Consider the following 23,167-nt stretch of genomic DNA (forward strand, 5'->3'; position numbering starts at 1 on the left):
ATCACTAGGTCTCAGCTTTTTAGTTTTAGGACCCCCTTGCACTTTTAAAATTGGAGACGCTCCAAGAATCTTTATGTCAGTTTTACTTATCTATATTTACCATTTTAGAAATTGAGAAATTTTTAAAATATCCAATTCACTTAAAAATAAGAAAAAATCCACAATCAATTGAAATAAATTTTTATGTAAAAAAAAAAGAGCTGCTTTCCAAAACAAAAAGGATTTTTGTAAGAAGAGCACTTCTTACAGTTTTCTGCAAATCTCTTTTAATGTCTGGCTTCACAGAAGGCAGCCGGAGTCAGAGATCTGCTTCTGCATTTCATCTGTTACAATGTGCTGTCTTGACTGGAGCACCTGAAGAAAATCCAGCCTCACTCAGACACGCAGTTGGAAAAGGAAGGGATTTTTAAATAACTTTTTTCAAGTAACTGTGGATCTTCTCTGATACTCCATCAAAACTAGACAAGTGGGTGTTTCTTAATGGCTAGTCACAATATGAAATCTGGAACCAAATTGATGAACTTTCATACTCTGCTACATTAAAATCCACTGGTTCACCTTGCACTTGAAATGGATCATTGATCCATGTGTGATTGTTGTCACATTATGCACTAGTCATTTGGAAAACAAGGTTCATTGGGTTATGTGGAGCTTCCAAATGTTGGCCCGTTCCATTACATGAGATCAAAAAATCACTTTTGTTAATATCTTCACTGATTGAAGAAGTCTTAGATACTAGGAATCTCACAGCAGCCAACACAAGTTTTCTAAAATCCTCATTTGCAAAGCTCAAATTTTATGACTGGCCCTAAGGCATGTCAGTTGTTTTCCTTAAAGTGACAAGTGAATTTTACTCATTTTCAAGAAAATGTCTGCCAAATACCCAAGACTAAATGGCTAGAGTTTAGTTGTTACTCTTTCAAGTAAAAATGGTGTTCCATGAAAAAGCTGCCGGTTCAGCTCAAACAAATTGAAGTTGCTTTTCCCCAGTCAAATCACTGCACTTTGGTATGCAGTAAGAATACTTGCCATTTCCATCCCACAGAAAATTTAAAAAGTATTTGCAGGGACAAGATTTAATAAAATTAATTTTACCGCTTCATCACAGACATTCTTAAGTGGAATTGGAATGTTTTTTCCTGAGAGCGTCTGGCGGTGAACAATGACCAGTACGGCTGGGGCCACTGTCTCGATTCATGCTAACAGGCCAGCAGTTTCACCTACCACTGCTGGAACACCATCAACACAAATGTCATCACAGTGAAAAAGGCATATCACATCTTAGTACTGTTAGGAAATTGGTTTTGATCTCATAGGCACCTAAAACAATCTTGAGGAGCCTCGGCTAAAGTCCACACTGAGAAACATCATTCTAACATAAATAAATAAATAAAAACAATTTTTGTTTTGTTTTAAATCACAAGAAGCAGAAAATCATAGCCTTTAAGAGTGGTTAGTGGCAAGAATTTTTAAAAGGGAGGGACTTGGGGACTCTGTTCCAATTCCCGTTTTTCAGAGAAGGAAACTGCTCCCAGCAGGGTGGGGGGTGTTAAACATCTTGTCCACGTTTATAAGGCAAGTCAGACACTAGATCAGAAGCCCATTAGCTGCCCTATCATCCCATTCTACTGATTCAACGGCGCTTCTGAACAGGCACAGTGGGGGGGTCTTTGGGATGATGTACAGGAGACACCTGATCCCAGTGGGCAAAACATTAATCAGCTCAAAGGACAACGGACAGATATGTTTTTCCTATTTTAAGTAAAAATGATAAAACTAAATAGACTTCCAGTTTCAGTTCCAACATGTAAAGAGCCTAGAAATCATCACTCCCATCCTTACAAGACAAAAAACATGAACAAACTCAAAGTCGATGACTTTTCACAGATCCATCAGAAAACCGAAGTTGTGGGGCAAACCTCCACAGAATCTGGAGAGGAAACAAATTCAGAGCCATGGCTGACATCGGTGTACCTGGAGCCGAAGTCACCGAAGCCATAAACTGGTAGGAACACTGAAATGGTAACTTCGACGAATGGCCAGACTGTGAATTGACTGGTCTGAGAGTGGCAGCTAGTCTTAGGAAGCCCCCACTTGGCTGTGAGTTTTACTCCCAGGAACCTCACCAAGTCCTCAAGGTAAAGAGCCAGTAAAGACCCTCTCAGGGCTCCAGCATGAGGAGGTGAGAGTAACCCTTGTGAAATGCACCCAGAACCTTCTCCATGACAAAGGCCCGCGCCCCAGGGGGGAAAGACTTTCTCAGAGCCGTGAGGAAAGGCATCCCTGAGTCCAGTCCCCTCTGGCCTCCTGTCTCGCTTATGGGGCTGGAAAAGCTACACAAGAAGAAACGTGTGAAGACGCAGCCTAGGGACACAGGCCCACTGAAAGACTGAGAGTGAATCAGAAGACTGCAGACCACTAGCCCTCCCCACACCTTACAACTGCACCAATGGGGCTCCAACGTGTGACAGAGGATGAAAGCCAAGAAAGCTGCAGGATGCATCCTCTCTCCAACGAGGGTGCTTAGGGAAGCCCAAAGCCAAGACACGGGACAAAAACAAGCGCACTGCAGGGACAGGATCCCTCTGGCACCCACAGCTGCAATAAACATGACGCACAGCCCAATTCACAGCCAGATTAATAAAAAGCCTCACGTCAAAGGACCATTTACCTCAGTTTCTGTTACCCACCATGTCTAGCTTCAGTAAAAATAAATCACAAAACATACTAAGAGGCAAGAAAAAAACACAGTCTGGCGAGACAAAATAAGCATCAGAACCAGACTTAAATATGACACAGGTGTTGGAATTACCAGCCAGGGAATTTAAAACAACCATTAATTATTAAGATTAATTAAATTATTAGATGGTAATTGTAAAATCCTGTCTTAACGCCTTAAAAAGCAGCAGCTCTGAGGAGGTGAAATTCTCAACACAGTACAGATGTGGATGTCACTGGCAAAGGGAAAAAGGAGTGACCAGGTGACCCCTCCAACAGCGCTGTACCTTGTCTGCTGGGCAAACAAACTTTTGACTCTGCTTTGCGTTTTGAACCTTTCCCCCTACATAAAGGGTAAAAAGCCTCACAGTGAAAGGAATTCCTAGGTAGAAGGCACAATATGGCCTCTTTTCTGCAAATAATCTAGCCAATCAGACACCGCCTCCTCTCCAGTGGCATTCTCCAGGAGGGAGCCAGCCTATTTACTGCTATCTGACCTGTCACTGGACTGTGTTACTGAAAGTTTCCTCCGATTTCCATACCATTTGCACAAGAAACTGCAGCTACTCTTTCTTTTTCTCTTTCTTTCTTTTTCTTTCTTTATTTTCTTTCTCTCTCTCTCTCTCTCCCTCTCTCTCTCTCTTTTCTTTCTTTCTTTTTGAGATGGAGTCTCACTCTGTCACCCAGGCTGGAGTGCAGTGGCGCGATCTCAGCTCACTGCAACTGCAGCCTCCCAGGTTCAAGAGATTCTCCTGCCTCAGCCTCATGAGTAGCTGGGACAATAGGTGCATGCCACTGCACCCAGCTAATTTTTGTGTTTTTAGTAGAGACGGGGTTTCACCATGTTGGACAGGCTGGTCTCGAGCTCCTGCCCTCAAGTGATCCACCTGCTTTGGCCTCCCAAAGTGCTGGGATTCCAGGTGTCAGCCACTGCACCCGGCCCTATCTCTTTTCTTTCCAATCCTTTCCTTTCACCTGCAGAAATGGCTCGGTGAGAACAGTACTTACCTTGCCAGGTCTATAATTTGTGCTTAAGCATTCTGAGGTGGGGTTTTCCCCAAAAACATACATTTTCTCCTACTTCTCTTTGAACAAAATTCCAGTTGTGCCCATCATTAAAGCCTCATTTTTCTATGTGTGTATATATGAATATGTACATGATTAAACGTGCTTGCTAGTCACTGCCTGAGGTTCAGCTTTCTCACGGAATCTCTCTCTAAAAGATTTCATATTCTGAACAACTCCTTGGTCCATACATTGACTATGGGAGTTTACATTGTGAGCAAGAAGATAAGAAAAAAAAATCACTAACTCACTATCTGATTCTTCAGGATGGGTGGTATTGTTATTTATTCCTCAAGCTTTACTGAGGGACGATCTTTTCACAAGGTTATAGTACTGTACCTGTTTAACAACACCTTCTTGTGTCACCCTGTTCTTGTGCATAACCACTCAGTTTCTCTTTTGAATGGGGCAAACATTCCCACAACCTTCTGCTCTTCACCTGAGGCTGGAGAACTGTAACCAATGCCCACATGCCAGAGCCTCCGGGATCCTCTTAGTTCTGGAGTGGTGTGTGTGCAAACATTATGTATACATTATTCCACTTTGTGTGCACGAGTCTGAGAATGAGGGCCTCCTAAGTTTTGTGCCCTGGCCACCTCACTTGCCTCAACCTAGTCCTGGCCCAGGCACAAGGGGCTATTTACCTCCAGAATGTCCACCGCTGTCTGTCCTCACTACCATTTATTTCTCTTTCTTTTCTTCCTTCCTTCCTCCCTCCTCTCCTTCCTTTCCCTTTCCTCTTTCTTCCCCTTTCCCCTTTCCTTTCCTCTCTTTCTTTCTTTCTCTTTTCTTTTTTTTCTTGAGAGAGTCTCACTCTTGTCGCCCAGGCAGGACTGCAGTAGCACAATCTCGGCTCACTGCAACCTCCACCTCCTGGGTTCAAGCGATTCTCCTGCCTCAGCCTCCCGAGTAGCTGGGATTACAGGCATGTGCCACCATGCCCGGCTAATTTTTGTATTTTTAGTAGAGATGGAGTGTCACCATGTTGGCCAGGCTGGTCTCAAACTCCTGACCTCAGGTACTCTGCCCGCCTCAGTCTCCCAAAGTGCTAGGATTACAAGCATGAGCCACTGCGCCCAGCTGTCACTACCATTTCTACTTGACACGGGTCACACCTTCACTGTTCTCTCTTTAATTTATTCATGCCTTTTTTTTTTTGGCCACAAGTAAAAAACCAAAAACTGGCTTCTTATAAACACTGCTAACTAAGCAGGACGCAGCTTTCCTTCCACAGGTGACATTCATTATTCAGGCAGGTGCTCTGGCTCCTCTTAGCTGTGTTTATCATTCCTGGGCACAGAGAAGTGGCTCCTCCATGGATGGGCCCTGCTGCGCTCCTGCCATCCCGGAAGGGGGCAGGTTCTGAGGTCTGAATGCTGGCTGTAGGGAACAGCAACAGCAGCTCTTCATGGCCTCTCCCCCTACTCAGCACCAACAGGTCACAAGCAGATGCTACCTTATTACCAAGCCACGGGTGTGCTCTGTTTTTTTTTGTTTGTATGTTTTTGCACTATATATCAGAGTTTTTACGGCAATTTTTCCAAAATGCCAGAGTAGTTTTTAAATTCTGGTATTATAATTTTTTTGGTCTCTTCCAATTTAAATAATCTGTTTCTAGTCAAAACAGTGTGATGAAGAGTAAAACGTCCCCGAACGAAGGCCACCATGTGGCCCCTCTGCTGTCCTTAGACCTCGGCAGTCTGCGATCTCCAATCATAAGCCAACAGCACGATGCCTGGGGCGCGGTGCTCACGGCACGCGGGCTAGAAGAAGCTCTCAGCTTTGATTTAGTGTTCCCTGAACTAACCAACCTTCTTTCAAGTTGCTTTTCACGAGAAAGCTCAGTCCAGAGCATCAGCCACAGCTGCTCCTTCTAGCCCATAGTGTTCACCAGGAAAAGAAAACCTATTTAGAGCCAAAGAACACACAGGTGAAGCAGAGACACCAAATTTGCTGTTGGCAGGAAACACCACTGGAGAGTCACGAAATGCTAAATTATGTGGAGGCACCTGAAGACAGAGGACAACTGGAGCCTTAACAGACAGAGGGCCCTGCACTCAGGAAAGCAGCCAGTGCTTCCTCAGTCCCCACTCCTCGTTGTGCGCAGTCAGCCAGAGTGCCAGGACTCACCGAGGACCTCCTGGGCGCACAGCGCTGCTCCTCGTGCAATGGAGAACCTAAGCACAGACAGAGGCAGTCCCCACTGATGTTTCTATCTGCTCACATTTTAAAGTGCATGTGAGTCTTTCACTCAACATTCCTGCTGTCCAACAGCACTGCTAGGGGCAGCTCAGCGACACAGGGCAGCTGCCCACGTGCTCGTCCTGCCCGGCGGCTCCTCTCGGCCACCTGGCTGCGTGCCTCCACGTACAGACTTTGAACAGTTGTATACAGGGTTGAAACTTGGAGGCTTGAGTTGAATATGAATCTAAAGATTTGTTCTGTTGGTGGCAAGCCAGTCCTTGCTGTTAATCCACCCTCAGTTTATTAGTTACACTTTATCTTGAAAAACAATTACAAAGAACAGGAACATTTTAAGTGTTAAGTGCATTATAAATATTAACTCATTTAATCCTCATAACAAGCCCATATTATCTTAATTTGAAGGTGAAGACACTAAAGCACAGAGAGATTAGGTGACCTGCCCAAGGTCATAGCTAACATGTGATAGAGTTAGGGCTCAAACTCTTGCAGTCTAGCTCTAGTCTATGCCATTAACCGCTGAACAAAGTATTTTAAAAAAAGGGGCTGAGGCATTTAAGTGAGTATATAACATGCCTTCCTAAGGGCGGCCACACTCATTATAACTAAGTCTCTAATGTAGAAGTTGAAAGAACAACAAGGCAAGCAGGAACTGCAGCCCCGCGGGCATCACATCTCCCATCTTGGGTACTTCTGTGCGTCTCAAAAGCTTTCTGCAATGGAGCACTCACCAGTCAGCCCCAAATACCTCTCCCAAGACAGGCAGATCTGTGTGGACCAACAAAGGAACCACCAGGCACTTGTGGCCATTTAAACTTAAATCGCAATTAAATAAAATTAAAATTTCAGTTCCTCAGTGGCAATGGTCACATTAACAGCTGCTCAATGGGTCCCCACCTGGGACCAGTGGCTACTATACTGGACAGCAAAGAGAGACCATTTCCAACATTACAGAAACTGGCACTGGCCAGCACTGAGGAGACTAAGTAGTGTGATTTCTTCTCATGCTTTAGTCTTAAAACATTAGTGATAATAATTGCATCTTTTCTTCCATGAATCTGAAAAATTCAAATTACATTTTGTTTTTTCATAAAGCAAATTTGTACTCCAAAGGTCAGCTCCAAGGGGTAGAGTGGGTTACTTACAAGCAGGTCAAGTAAAGCCCTTGTCCTCTAGTAGCTGGTACCCAGGATGTTAATATGTCTTCTTCTATAGTAATGACCAAAGGTTCAAAACCAGTGAGGAAACAGGAATTCATTAAAAAGTTCAGCAGACAGCAAAATCAATTTTGTTTACAGATTTTAGCTTCATGTTGGACATTAAGCATGAGACACACATTCAACTGGTCACATGGAAGCTTGACAAGAGAGGATGGCTACGTACACACAAACTACATCAGAGAAACAACTAGGACGCACGCGTTACTACAGAAAGTGGGCCAGACACTTCTAGGCTTTAAAAAAAAGCACCCACACAAAAAAGTTCAAATACAATGGAAGCCATGTGGTCCAGGGACTGTGGTGCCACACTTCCCACTGCTAGCAAATATTTTCTTACAACAATTTCTAGCATCCTTAACTTCCACTAGCAGTATCCCTAAACAAACAGTACCACTGTTCCATTTCATATGGGTTCTCATGAAGCAGAAAAGCCACAATTAAAACGTGAACAACTTAGCAATAAAGCACAAATTCTAGGATATTTTCACAGCTAAGGAATCTAAAATCCAAAATTCTCCCTCTAACTCAACTTGAAGTCAATGGAAGCCAGGTAAGATTATCCTTATGACCAACAGGAATTGCCTTGTTCTAACACAGATCTTTGTCCATCTAAAAAAAATTCTCCTTTCTGTCCTTATCTCCATTCCTTCCCTCACTCTTACTGTCTACCCCTATTACATTTAGAAACACAATTGAATTTTTATGAAATCTTGTGATACAAAGTTTTTTTTATTTCAGAAGAATGAGGCATCGCTTACCAAGCAGTGGTTATAGGAATGATTAATATCTAGTCATCTTAAGTTGCAAAAACACATTAAGCTCCTCAGAAGGTGCGAATTTTTAAAAAATGCAATAAAGTAATAATTATATTACATACTTGTGACTTCTTGTAAGAAATCCAAACATGGTCGACTACTTCCAGAAATACTTATTGAAACAGCCAGTGGGGTCTGTCCTTCATAGTTCCGTGTGTTCGTGTCTGCTCCGTAATTATATAACATCCGTGCACAGAGCACATCATCCCTAAGGGCAGATAAGTGTAAAGGAGTCTGTCCGTCTTCTAGGCGACCCAAGTTTGTGTCTGCCCCTCTCTGAAGGAACATTCGGCAATAAGAGTGATTGCTTTTGATCACGGCGTACCGCAGCAGGAAACCATTCTGAATGTCGATGTTGGCATTGTGGTCCAGGAGGATTTTCACACAGCTGGACCTCTCTCGGATAATGGCGAGCTGAAGCGGTGTGGTACCTTTATCACTGAGTGGGTCAACCTCAGCCTTGAACTCCAGGAGAAGCCGGACAAATGAGTCCCTGCCGTAGTGGGCAGCCACATGGAGGGGAGTCCAGCCGTCATTGCTTTTTGCATTAATGATGTCGCTCCTGTATTCAGATTCTAACATCAAGCGTGCAATGCGGGCCCGGCCATGCATGGCTGCATAATGAAGAGCCGTGAAGCCTCCGATTAAGTCTTTAACTGTAGGATCAGCTGGAGTTAAAACCAAAATGAAAGTATTAGCAGACTCTAAGACAAAACAACAAACATTACCATGGCACAGCAAACTGTGGCCAATTCTCATATAAAATGTGAAGCAACCAAACACTGTAATGAATATCAAGTACTTTTTTCCTCAGTTTAATTCAAGTCTGGTTTTAATGGAAAATAAATTTTGTAGAATGTTATCACGTCTGGGTTAACGAAAGGAGAACGACAAAGTGTTTAAAAAGATATACACAAAAAACACGGAGTACAGATCACCATATCCCCTGTCTTTGTTAATTTAACCAACTGCCTTTGGCTACTCAACTCCTTCATCTCTGCACTGTTTCATGTTTCTCTTCTGTTTTGAACTTTTTGTTTTATTTTCTCTTGTGCTTCTTCTCGGTCTTAACGAGAAGCGTGTGTAGCCACATCTGCTGCTCTAAATTACGGATATACTACGGTCTGACACACTGTGTTGTTTTAGGGTATATTAAGTAATAAGAAAAAAGTTTTTCTGTGGTCTGTAAAAATGCAAAGCATCTCACATATATGTCAAGTAATCTTGATAAATTGTTTTTTCACAAGGTAGAAGTCTATTCTGAATTCTTAGTTTTACATGAACTTTGGAGTTTATAAGAATTAAGCAATGCATTATGTGAATAATCTCAGCATCGTATAAATATTATTTTCTAAAGCAGTTCCAAAAACCTCTCCTAATGACTGATCTCTGGGGAAGAAAAAACAATTATAATAATTTATCTGCTGTGTGACTCAAAGTCACAGACTTTTGTCACTGGCCTCGGATCTTTCATTAAGCCAAAGGTTGGTTCTTGATGGCGTTCACCCCATGGCATCCCTGGCTGAGGGCAGAAGAGGGACAAGGACAGGTTATGCAGGGCACCTCCTGGAAGCCAGCAATTCCATGTAAAAGATAAACTGATCAGACCTAACTACCTAGGATGAAAATGCTCTCTTCTTGTAAAAGTCACCTTAATTTTTGGCTTTTTAATAAAAGAAAAAAAATCATTAATGTTTTACACACACACATACACATACATACACACACACAGCCTCCACAGTTTTACTCACGTATTGCTTGATAAATGTTATTTAGGTCTAGAACGTATTATGACAAATGGTTCTCTTAGAAAAATCTGAGGCAGGAAACTATATGTACAATAATAATACTGTGGAGAGTATTTCAGTGAAGGAATTGCTAACAAAACCTATACAAAATAAGTTTTTTTTTAGGTAAGCCATATCATGTAGATTTCTAAAAACATTTACGGTAAAGTGACAGTACACAATGGTAGTATTAGTTGTATCTATTTAGGGAAAATCAGGGCATTATATCCACCTTGGTCTTAACTGAAAGAAAAATATACAGTACCTGTTTACTATAGGACTTAAATTTAAGTAGGGAAAGAACATTTTAACACAGCATTTTGCTGCCATCTGCTGGTAAGGCATGAGCATGATACTAATGTTTCCACTGGGCAGATACTGCTGAGCCCTCAAGTCACTCAAGCCTGTTTCAGGTGCATCACTTACCAAAAGTTCGAAGTCAGGTGTGAAATCTACAAGATGCCCTCCCATTCAAATGAAACAAAAAATCTTGCCAGAGGTAATTCCTAATCTATACCTGGCCAGTCAACTGCTTGCAGACATTCCCTCTTAATCTGCAAGTGAAATTTAAGAATACCTTCTTTCACTTCTCCCACTCTTCAGCCACCATCCTTATTTGTATCCTATACTCGTTCTATTTGATGGTAAAATTAAAATTATGTTACAAAACATTGCACTTGCATCTCCCACCTTTCAGCCAACATCCTTATATGTATCCTATACTCCTTCTATTTGATGGTAAAATTAAAATTATGTTACAAAACACTGCACTTGCATCTTTGGTTTCCCTTTCAGGTCTCTTTTAGGTTCTATGTACATTTTGATGCTACACTGAGCAAAGGAAAAACAGAGATTAACACACACAACAATGATCTGCATAGTCTCTGTTAAAATCAAATGGGAGATTAGAAAGCAATGAAAATGCAAACAAATGTAATTTAAAGATTAGCCCATGAAATAAGGTAAGAAAATATCTCATTTTAATAGCAACATAAACTACAAAACACCTAGACAGAAATTCAGTAAGAAATGTACAAGATGTGAAAAGAAAACGTTAATTGAACTCATGTCACTCTGTATCCACTCAAATGTCCTTTTATCAAAAAAAGAAAAGCCTTCCCTAACCATTTCATCTAAAACAGCAACCCCACCAAACTTATTACTTTGTCCCCTTATCAAACATTTTCTCCCCAGGTGGAACTTATTTTAAATAAGCTGTAGCATAATCTCAACAAGTTCACTTAAATTTACCAGAAAAAAAAATTTAATGTATATAAACAGAAGCAAAGAAACATTACCTATGAATATAAGGGGATTTTTTTTTCTAACAGCTTTATTAAGGTAAAATGCATTCACTTTAAGGGTACAGATGAGCTCTGATAATTGTATACAGGTATATAACCCACCACCCTATTTAAAATATAGAACATTCCATCACCTCAAAAAGTTCCTTCATCTCTCTTTAGCCCTTCCCAGACTCTAGGTCCCAGGCAAACCACTGGTCAAAAAAAAAGTTTTGTCTTTTCTGGAAATTCATATTAATAGAATCATATTTAGACTTTTGTGTTTGACTTACTTCACTTTGCATGATGTTTCCAAAATACTGCCATGTTGTATCAACAGTTCATTCTTTTGTATTGCTGGATAGTACTGTATACTATATAGTTTTATTAATCAATTCATGAGAAGATGGGCATTTGAGTTCTTAACAATTTGAGCCTATTTGAATAATGCTATCATGAATTAATATATGAGAGAGAGAGAGACAGAGAGAGAGAGAGAGAGAGACAGAGGAGGAGAGAGGGACAGAGTGTGTGTTTTCATTTCACTTGGGTTTAATAACCTACGAGAGACTTGCTGGGTCATATGTTAAATGCACATTGAACTTTTATAAGTTCCTTTTTAAATGGCTACACCATTTTACATTCTCATCAGCAATGGATGAGTTGAAATTGTTCTACATCTTGGTATCATTAGTAATTTTAATTTCACTCATTCTAGAGGTAAAATCATGGCTTATTGTGCTTTTAATTTCTATTTCCCTAATAACTAGTTATACTGAACTTATTCATATACTTTGTTTTGTGAATTGTCTGTTCACCTCCTTAATCCATTTTTATTGGTTGTCTCATTAATGAGTTGTACAAATTCTGTGTATATTCTGGACACAAGCCTTTTGTCAGATGTGTTTTGTAAATATTTTCTCCTAGTTTGTTGCTTGCCTTTTCATTTTCTGTATTTTGTTTTGAAGAGCAAAACTCTTAATTTTGATGGAGCCCATTATTTATTTCACACTTTGTAGTTTTGTATCCTATTTTAAAAATCTTTGCTCAATGCACTGTCACAAAGATTTTTTTTCTTCTATGAATTTTGCACTTTTAACTCTCACATTTAGGTCAATGGCCCATAATTAATTTTTGTGTGTGGTATAATGTAAGTTCAAGGTTCAGTACTCTCCACAAAGATATCTACTTGTTCCAGCACAATTTGTTAAAAGGACTCTTTTCTTAATGATTTACCCTAGTGTCACTGCTGAAAATCAATTTACCATAAAAGTGTAGCTCTATTTCTTAATTCTGTTTTGTTCCATTGACCTAAAAGTCTCTCCATACACCAGTCCCACACTGTCTTGACTACTGTAGCTTATAGCAAGTTTTAATAGCAGGTAGCTTAAGTTCTCTAGCCTTCTTTAAAATTATTAATATTTGGGATAATAAATTTTAGAATCAGCTTGTCAATTCTTCAAACAAGCCTACTGGAATTTTGATTAGAACTCCACTGACTCTAAGGATGGCAATCTCTCCAAAATGATCTAAACAATATTGTTTCTTCCAAACCATAAACCTGGGATAGTCTTCTATATAGGTCTTCTTTAATTCTCTTCAGCAATGTTTTATAGCTTATATATGTCATGCATACCTTTTGTTGAATTTATTCTTAAATATTTTAAACTTTGTTGCTATTATAATGAGCTAAAATTCCATTTTCCAAATGATGACTGCTGATAGAAATAAAATTGATTTTTGTACACTGACTTGTGTATTCTATAATCTACCCAAAATCACTTTTAGTTCTAGAACACATTTGTAGTTTTCTTGCCAGGGTCTACATGCACAATTATGTTCTCTGCAAATAAAGACAGTTTGACTTCTTTCTTTCCAATTCATGACCCTTGATTACTGCTCGGCCCTCATTCCACTGGTTAGAACCTACAGGAGAATGCTGAATAAAGTGGCAAAAGCACAGACCCTTCCCTTGGTTCCTGATCTTAAAAGGAAAGAATTCAGTAGTTCACCACCCGGGAAGCTGTAGCTTTTCATTGCTTTGCAAATCACCTTCTGCTTCTGGTTTCCCGTCTTTCTCATGAAGGTATTTAAGACTGTCCCATTTTCTGAATCTACTGAAATGATTATTAGGTATTTCTGTTTTATTCTAATGTGACTAATTACTCAGCCTATTGATTTTCAGATGGTAAACAAATATTGTATTCCTGGAATAAATACTATTTGGGCATAATGCCTTTTTTTTTATACACCAACAGACTGGATTTGCCAATATTTTGTTAAGAATTTTTGTATCTATTGTCTGAAAAATATTGGCCTATAGTTTTCTTCCAAGGTCTTTGTTTGGTCTTTATCAGGGCTACACAAGCCTCATACAACAAGCTTGGAAGTGTTCCCTCCTCTGTCAAAAAATCTGTGTAGAATTCTTATTTATGTCCTTTAATATCTGAAATAATTCAATGAGAAGCCGGCTGGGCCTAAAGTGTTTTCAGTAAGAAGTTTTAGTTATGAGCTAGATTTCTTAAATTGATACAAGGCTATTAATCTATTTTTTCCTTGGGTCAGTTTTAGCAATGTGCATCAGGAAATCTGTCCATTTTTCCTAATGGCACAAAGGCGCCCATTATACTCCTAATCTTTTTGATGTCTACAGGATCTGTAGTGACATACCCCTTCTGTTCTTTTTAAATTTTTTTATTGGTATGTGATATTTTCCATGTTTATTGGGTATATGTGAGTATTTATTACATGCACAGATGTGTAATGATCAAGTCAGGGTATTTGCATTATCCATCATCACCTCCAGCATTTATCACGTCTATGAGCTGGGAACACTTCAAGTCTCTGCTTGCAGCTACTCTGAGATACATAACACATTGTTGTTAACTATAGTCACCCTATTCTGCTATTGAACGTCAGAACTTATTTCTTCTAACGAATGGAACCCATTAACCAACCTCTCTCCATCTCTCCTACCACCAACATACCCTTCCCAGCCTCTGTTATCTATCTTCTATTCTCTACTGTCGAGAGGCCAACTGTTTTTAGCTTCCACATGAGTGAGAACATGATATTTGTCTTTCTGTGCTTGACTTAGTTCACCTCACATGATGACCTCGTCATCCATGGCTGCAAATGATCTCATTTTTTATGGCCAAACTGTATTCTATTGTGTGTATATATACCACAATGGACATTTAGGTTGATTCCAAATCTTTGCTATTGTGAATAGTGCTGTAATAAACACACAAGTGCAGGTATTCCTTTGATATACTGATTTCTTTTCCTTTGAATACTCAGTAGTGGGACTGCTGGATTATATAGTATTTCTAGTTTATTTGAGAAATGTCCAGTTTTCCACAGAGGTTGTACTAATTTACAGTTCCACCAATGCCGTATTAAGAGTTTTCTTTGACTGCTGGATTACATAGTATTTCTATTTTTAGTTTGAGAAATGTCCAGTTTTCCACAGTGGTTGTACTAATTGACAGTCCCACTGACGCCGTATTAAGAGTTTTCTTTTCTCTGCCTCTTCGCTGGCATCTGTTATTTTTTGTCTTTTTAACAATAGCCATGACAACTGGGATAAGATATCTCACTATGGTTTTGATTTGCATTTCCCTGATGATTAATGATATTGAGCAATTTCTCACACACCTGCTGGACATCTGCATGTCTTCTTTCGAGAAATGTCTATTTGTGTCCTTTGCTCACTTTTGCTTTTTTGAGATGGAATTTCGCTCTTGTTGCCCAGGCTGGAGTGCAGTGGCACGATCTTGGCTCACTGCAACCTCTGCCTCCCAGGTTCAAGCGATTCTCCTGCCTCAGCCTCCCAAGTAGCTGGGATTACAGGAACCCACCACCACATAGGCCCAGCTAATTTTTGTATTTTTAGTAGAGATGGGGTTTTACCATGTTGGCCAGGCTGGTCTTGAACTCCTGGCCTCAGGTGATCCACCCACCTCAGCCTCCCAAAGTGCTGAGATTACAGATGTGAGCCACCACGCCTGACCTGTCCACTTTTTAATGGGATTATTTGTTGTTTTTACTGTTGAGTTCCTTGAATATTCTGGATATTACAATGTCCCTTGTCAGATGCCAGTTTGCAAATATTTTCTCCCATTCAACAGGTTGTCTCTTCATTCTATTAATTGTTTCTTTTGCTGTAGAGAGGTTTTTCAGTTTCTAAAATATAGTCCCATTTGCCTATGTTTTAGTTGTGTTTCTGAGGTCTTAGCCATAAAATCTCTGCCTAAACCAATGTCCTGAAGTGTTTTCCCTGTTTTCTTCCAGTAGATGTGTGGTTCCAGGTCTTATGTTCATGTTTTTAATCCATCTTGTGTTATTTTGCATATGGTGAGAGACAGGGGTCTGGTTTTATTCTTCTGTATATGGATATCCAGTTTTCCTAGCAACATTTACCTGAAGAGGGTGTCCGAGGGTGTCCTTTCCCCAAAGTATGTTCTTGTTATCTTTGTCGAAAATCAGTTTGCTAAAAATACGTAGATTTCTGGATTCTCTGTTCCATCGGTCTGTGTCTGTTTTTAGGTCAATACCATGCTGTTTTGGTTACTAGAGCCTTGTAGTATATTTTGAAGTCAGGTAGTGTGATGCCTCCAGCTTTGTCCCTTTTGCTCAGGACTGCTTCAGCTATTCAGGCTCTTTTTTGGTTCCATATGAATTTTAGGATTTTTTTTCTAACTTTGAAAAAATGATGTTGGTGTTTTGATAGAAGTTGCATTGAATCTACAGATTGCCTTGGATAGAAGAGTCATTTTAACAATATTAATTCTTCCAATCCATGAGCATGGGATGTCTTTCCATTTGTTTGTGTCCTCTTCAATTTGTTTCATCAGTGCTTTGTAGTTTTCCTTGTAGAGATCTCTCATCTTCTTGGTTAAATTTATTCCTAGGTTGTTGGGTTTTTTTCTTTTTTCTTTTTCTTTTTTTGTAGCTATTATAAGTGAGATACCTTCATGATTTCTTTTTTTGCCTGTTTCATTACTGGGATATAGAAATGCTACTGATTTTGGTATGTTGATTTATCCTACAACTGTACTGATTTATCAGATCTAAGAGTTTTTAGGTAAAGTCTTTAGGTTTTTCTAGATATAAGATCATATCATCAGCAAAGAGGAACAATTTGACTTTCTCTTTTCCAATTTGAATGCCTTTTATTCCTTTCTCTTGCTTGACTGCTCTGGCTAGGACTTCCAGTACTACAGGGAATCTCTCTTCCACTCTTGGTATTGGTTATGTATCTTTTCTCCTGTTTTTTTTTTTTTTTTTTCACCATTCTAGACAAAGATTCATCAATTTTACTATCGTTTCAAAGAATCCTTTTTTGTTTTTTAGTTCCATCTATCTTCTCTATCATTTGCCCATTTTCAATTCCACTGATTTCAATTATTCTCTTTATTATTTCATTCTTGTTTTTACTTTGGGATTACTGGATTCTAGACGTATACAGAAACTGTTTCAATATAGCTCCTTTCTTTGCAATTACTGTCATATATTTCATCTTTACATGTTATAAGCCCAACAATTTAATTTCATCATTATTGTCTTATACTTTATTTTAAAAGATGAAATGATGATAAAAATATATTTATACTGTCTCTGGCAAAAGTACTCAAAGGTAAAAGAATAGCATTTCCTAATAACTACTGTCAATGTTAGACTTTCAGCTTTTCTTCTACACATTTTTAAAAAGTTATACATAGCTGTAACCATACTCTAATTACTGAATTGCTTCTCTATATTTGGGCATTGAAAATGCCTACGTTTGAAAAATTATATACAATGAAAGGTAGGCTTTTTTTAAAATACACCATGACATTCAGAAAGGCGAAACTTTTGTATAGAAAATATTTCCTGCTTTTAAGACTGATTCCTCTGGCCATGTTAAAAGAATTACATTTAATCTAATCATTACAAACTTAATTTAAATGAGTAGAGTTAATATAAATTCTATATTGGCAAGAGAAACTACTGTTTTTAAGACTTCAATACATACTACTAAACTGCTTTCCAAAAATTCCCATCAGTGTGCCAGTTTCACCACATTTGGAATTATCATCTGCAAAATCTTTCGTTTTTGAAATGCTAAAAATATTTTTCACCATTCTTCTGTGCATTTCTTTGATTACCCCCTTATCTCTTACTTTTTTTCATGTTTCACCAAAAGGATTTTACCTACTTTATCGAGAGGTTTTCTCAGGTTCCTCTGGGGATTTGCTTTATAGACTTGACTTCTGGAGCTTTAGCCAACTGCCCTCAGACCAATTTGTATAAACACTGAATCTGAAGATGAATAAATGCACTAGGACATTGTCTCTTCAACGTTATTTTCTTGAAATGTCCAGCATGGTCTTGGAGTGTTTACAAGACTCAAAATTGGAAAACGAAGATAATAACGAGTTTGTTACAATTTCCACCCTTATTTATAATAGAGACTCTTTCATCACGATTCTAACAGTACATTAACCTGGTCAGAAAGACTATCAGGATTTGTACAGATGTGCTATTACACGCATCCCATTTGTGTTTAAGATCTCAAATATTTTTGGACCATTGTAAAACACTAAGTTTTCATCATTTTGAAGCAGGATGCTTGCAAGTAAAGCAGCAAAATGTCACTTCTATGCACAGGCCAATGTTCCACTGTCAGCCCTTCATATCCATGTGCTCCCTAGCAGAGCGTCAACAAACCACAGATGAAAAATAATTTGATTAAAAAATTAGAAATAACAATACAACAATAAAAATACATTTTTAAAAAACAATAAAGTATAACAACTACTTACACAGCATTCACAGTGTGTTAGGTATTATAAGTAATTGAAAGATGATTTTAAAGTATACAGGAAGATATGTGTAGGTTATATGCAAACACTATGCCATTTTCCACCACGGACTTGAGCAACTGTGGTTTTGTTACACTGAGGGGGTAGTTCTGGAACCAATCCCCTGTACATACCAAAGGACAACTGTGCTCTCCAATATGGCAGCCACTCGTCACACGCAACCATTTAAAACATGGCTAGTGTGTCCCAGGACCTGAGCTTTTTAATTAACTTGGCTGAAATTTAAATAACCACACCTGCTATGGACAGCACAGGCTTAGATTAAACTAGAAAGAGAGCCACACTGTTTTCCTTTTGGAATACAGGTAGCATCAGTGACTCAACTCAAACTCACTCATTTTCTCAATGGATTTCTCCAGAGGCGGCAGCAAGTGTGGCTTCACGTGGCCGCTCCTCACCAGGCTGCCTGTGGTCATAGCGCTCTCCCCAAACTATGGTCACAAGCAACCTCTTCCTCTAATTTTGGCTAGCTCTGTGTGATCACTGATCGATGGTTTTACCAGGCGGGTATATGAATTTAACATTAGTAAAATCTGACCCATCAATATATTTGAGTAATTTCTAGCTGGGTGAGTGACTGGTGTTAGACACCTATGTCCCATTTATTAAACTGCATCTGGCTAGCTTCCCTCCTGCTCCTTTACTAATCTTCATTTCAATTAACGGCAACTCTTTTCTTCCTGATCCTCAGGCCAAAACCTCAGTTATTCTTGATTTATTTCACTCTCACCTCATATCCCAGCTACTCTTCTTGCCTTAGGGCTTAGGCCCTTCTGATACGTTCACATACTATAACCAGCTAACTTACTAAAGCACGAATCTGTTCTCCCATTCCTCTGTCAAAGGTTTTGACACCTCACCAATGTCCCTACAATAAATTATTGGATATACTCCAATCTTACTGAACATTTTTCAGCTCCTAAAACCAAAAGTGCTCCTTCTGTCCTTCAACCCGTCACATGCAGTGTCCCCTGAGTTGGAGTAATTCCACACCTCCATCCTTCCAGCCTCCATCCTTGCCTCACCTTTCCAGATTTTCACTCCAACCCCGCTTTATCTAGGAAGTCTTCCTTGCACTCGTCCACCCACCCCAGCAGACAGTGAGGACCTTATTACACATGGCACTTAAATTCACTCTTTCGGAACTGCCTTGTTTTCTTAGGGGCAATACAGAATTATAGAAGACAATGGTTTGAATCCCAGCTCCACTGCTTATGAAGTAATGACCTTGTGTGAATTACTTACTCTTCCGTAGCTTAGAATTTTTAATGTAAAACTGATAATACTTATTATCCTAAAAGAGTTGTGAGGAATTTGGCATATACTAAACCCTCAATAAATGTTGGCTATAACTCCATCCCCCAGCAAATGATGAAGTACCAGAAGGAGAGCCCCATATTTGCTCATTTCTGCATCTCGGGGCCCAACCCTGGGCCTGGCATCTACTAGGTGCTCAATAAATATTTGCTGAATACATAGTTTATAAAGGATCAGCTGGCCACCTTGTCTACCTATCTACATGAATTCTTGTTTTTTCTTTGTCTCTCTCCACACACACACACACACACACACACACACACACAGAGCAGGGTGAGAAGGCGAGAGAGAGAAAAAGAGAGAGTGAAAAGTCAAATCTTGTTTCTTATGAGTTAGTCCACTCACTGTTCCCTGTTGGGATCTTTGACTTCATTCTGGTTTACTATCCACCACAAAATAAGCTACTAACAGGAGGAGCCAATCTGACTGGAGTTCACAGACTTTTAAAGAAACTACATTGTTTTGAGGCCGGACGCGGTGGCTCATGCCTGTAATTCCAGCACTTTGGGAGGCCGAGGTGGGCAGATCACCTGGGATCAGGAGTTTGGGACCAGCCTAGCCAACATGGTGAAACCCCACCTCTACTAAAAAAAAAAAAAAATTAGCCGAGTGTGGTGGCACACGCCTGTAGTCCCAGCTACTCGGAAGGCTAAGACAGGAGAATCGCTTGAATCTGGCGGGCGGAGGTTGCAGTAAGACGGGATCACGCCACTGCACTCCAGCCTGGGTGACAGAGCGAGATTGCATCTCAAAAAAAATAAATAAATGAAAAAGAAAAGAAACTACGTTGTTTTGAAAGGAACAGGTATGGCTGAGGTGGAAGGACTGCTTGAGCCCAGGAGGTAGAGGCTGTGATGAGCTATGATTGTGCCACTGCACTCCAGCCTGGGTGAAACAGGGAGACCCCGTGGGGGGTGGGGGGGATGCATGATGTATTAAGCAACTTTATAATCCCACCATAAGGTGGCCCATTTACAGTATTTTTTGATAAAAGAAAAGATTAGCCTTGTCTCTGTAAAACTGAGGAACAATTACTTTAGATAATTGGTGTTAGTTTTTGCTCTTTCTTGATGGAAGCAAAACAGATATGGGTTCTACCCTCAAGAAGCTTTAGACTAATCAGAGATACAGACATTAAATAAAGAACTATAAAACAACTCATTATGCTTATGATAGCTGTAATAATAAAAAGGTACAGGGAACAATAATATCATATAACAGAGGGATAACGTCACACAGGGAACAATAGTATCACATAGCAGGGATATATATAAGGAGCCTAGGTGACCTGGTCTGGCTGGTAAGAGAATGCTTCCCTGAGAAAATGATCAGTGAGAGCTGAGAGAGAAGCAGGCAGAGCAAGGTGATGGGGCAGCGGTGGGGAGTGAGCAGAAGAGTGACCCAAGAGGGTCCCAGGCCAAAACCTTTGCACTCAGTGACTCTGAAAGAATGCAGACGGGCTGTGGCTCAAAGCAGCAGCTGGAAAGGTAAGAGGAGCCAGGTATTGCAGGGCCATGTGGATCACATTATAAACTTTGAATATCATCCTAAGAGAAATGGGAAACCAATTACGGATTTTTAAAAGGAAATATTTTTATTTCCATTTTAACAGGTCACATTATTTGGAGACTGGTTGGGAGGGGGCAAGACTGGAGGCAGGGATGGAAGAGACCACTGTAACAGTCCTGGTGAGGAATGTTTCCTGTCCCAAAAATGGGGTAGCATCTCCAGGGAAAGGAAGTGAAAAGATCTGACAACTTTTCAGGAGGCAGAATCAATAAGACTTAGCAATCAGTCATATTAGAGGTAAGGAAAAGGTACCAAAGATGGTTTCTAGATTTCTGGCATGGCAATCAGAGGCTGTGGTGACACTTCCTAGAATGAACACCGTGGTGAGAACGAACACAGCCCGCGCTGTGCTGGCGATGTCTATGAGCCATGAGAGTGCAGAGGTTAAACACACAGTTAGCTACACTGATCTAGAGGTCAGAAGCCAGCACTAAATACAGGGCACGCCTAAGCACCACAAGTGGCCATAAGCAAGTGGGGCAGTAGGTGTTTTCTTCTACTAATTTTTCTAAGTTGATTCATAATATACTAGGTGAAACACTTTCTGAATCTCTTATTCTACTAGAGAAAGGGTATCAGGTAGAAGGTGCTATATAAAAACAAATATAGGGCTTATCCAAAATATTTGTTGTTTTAAATAAAAACTCAGAAATGGAACCATACATATATGAAAACCTTATATCTGACCTAGTGCACAGTAATGAAGAAAGAAGGCATGATTTAGGCTATCTTTATGGGAAAAAAGTGAAACTGTACCAGGCTACCTCATATACACCAAAGCCAATTCTGAACAGATTAAAAAGCTAAATATCATAAAACATTTTAGAAGAAAATAAAGGCAAATAATGACCCTGCAGTATATTTCCTAAACAAGACACCAAGGGCACAAACTATAAGGCTAAAGAAAACCATAATTCACCTACATTAAAATGTAGACTTCTGCCCGACAACAAAAACAAGAATGTGAAAAAAAAAACTACAAAAAGAGAGAAGACATTGCAACATACAACAAAGGAGAATATATAAACAATTCCAACAAATCAGTAAGACAAAAAGCCCAGTCTTGCAATGTTTGTTACTCATATGTCATTCTTTCGAAGAAAAAAAAAAAAAGAGAGAGAGGCAGGCATATCACACCAGGAAAGAGAAAAACCATCTGTTAAGTACATCACTAGCAAAGGCAGGTGAACAGGCACCATCCTGCCCAGTCAGTAAGGACATAAAATGATGACAATCTCTTCGGAGGACAACTTGCCAATATCCATAAAAAATTTTTTGACTTGGCAAATGCACTTCTAGGAGTTAGTCAAGAAATAAACTCTCACATAATGTAACATGATCATTCAAGGACATTCTCTGTAATGTTTCTAGTAGCAGAAAAATGAAAACTTAAAATGTCCAAAAATAGAAAGTAAGTATAAATAAATTACATCCATACGATGGAATCTGAGACACAGTCCTATGCAGATAAGGAATTATCACTGAATTAACTGTTATGTGAAAAAATCAAGAGGTGGAACAGAACATTTTAAAAAGAGAGCTGGCTACGAGGTAGAAAATGGAAAAATATTTCTGCCTACATGCATAGACTATCTCTGGATGGTAAAAAGACACCAGTGAAAGAGATGGCCTCCAGGAAGAAGAGTAAGGGACTGGGGCGAAAAGTTAGAGATATGCCCCTCATTGATCAGTCTATAGTAGCTTTAATTTGCTTTTTAACCATGTATGTATGCACTATCTTTTCAAAAAAACAAAATCTCCTGCTGTGAAAATTTCAGCCATTCTCAAAAAATAAAAGAGAATAAACAAATGATAGTATATCCATACCTATCAATACTATACTCAGCAGCTGAAAAGAAGAGTGAATCAATATGTATTAATAGAACCGATAGAAGGTTTCTTTGGGGGTAATGAAAATGTTTTAAAATTGACTGTGGTGATGAATATCCAACTCTATGAATATGCCAAAAGCCATTAACTGTACACTTTAAATGAGTGAATTCTGTGGCATGTGAATTACATCTCAATAAAGCTATTAAAATATACATAGATATAGTCATATACTGCTTAACAACAGGGATACATTCTGAGGACTAGGTTGTTAAGTGATTTCGCTTTTGTGTGAACATCATAAAATGCACTCACACAAACCTAGATGGCACAGCGTACTACACACCCAGGTTATATCATATAGCCTACTGTTCCTAGGCCACAAGCCTGTACAGCATGTTACTGTACTGAATACTGTAGGCAACTGTAATACAATGGCATTTGTGTACGTAACTATAGAAAAAGTACAGTAAAACACGGTATTATAATTTTATG

The 23,167-nt window shown here is 39.4% G+C and overlaps 1 protein-coding gene across 3 annotated transcripts in view; it reads right to left on the reverse strand.

Annotated features, from left to right (window-relative positions):
- ASB7 (ankyrin repeat and SOCS box containing 7) overlaps positions 1–23,167 on the reverse strand; it is a 50,031-nt gene that overhangs the window by 14,297 nt on the left and 12,567 nt on the right. For all 3 annotated transcript variants that reach the window (XR_009209741.1, XM_058427677.1, XM_032174096.2), the window contains exon 5: positions 8,083–8,688. Coding sequence is in view for 2 of the 3 variants with exons in the window: in XM_058427677.1 (XP_058283660.1) it covers positions 8,083–8,688 (606 nt within the window). In the remaining variant the exon portion in view is untranslated. The remainder of the gene's footprint in view (positions 1–8,082; positions 8,689–23,167) is intronic.

Source organism: Hylobates moloch, unplaced genomic scaffold, assembly GCF_009828535.3.
Source record: "Hylobates moloch isolate HMO894 unplaced genomic scaffold, HMol_V3 SCAFFOLD_14, whole genome shotgun sequence".
Classification (NCBI taxonomy): Eukaryota; Metazoa; Chordata; class Mammalia; order Primates; family Hylobatidae; genus Hylobates; species Hylobates moloch.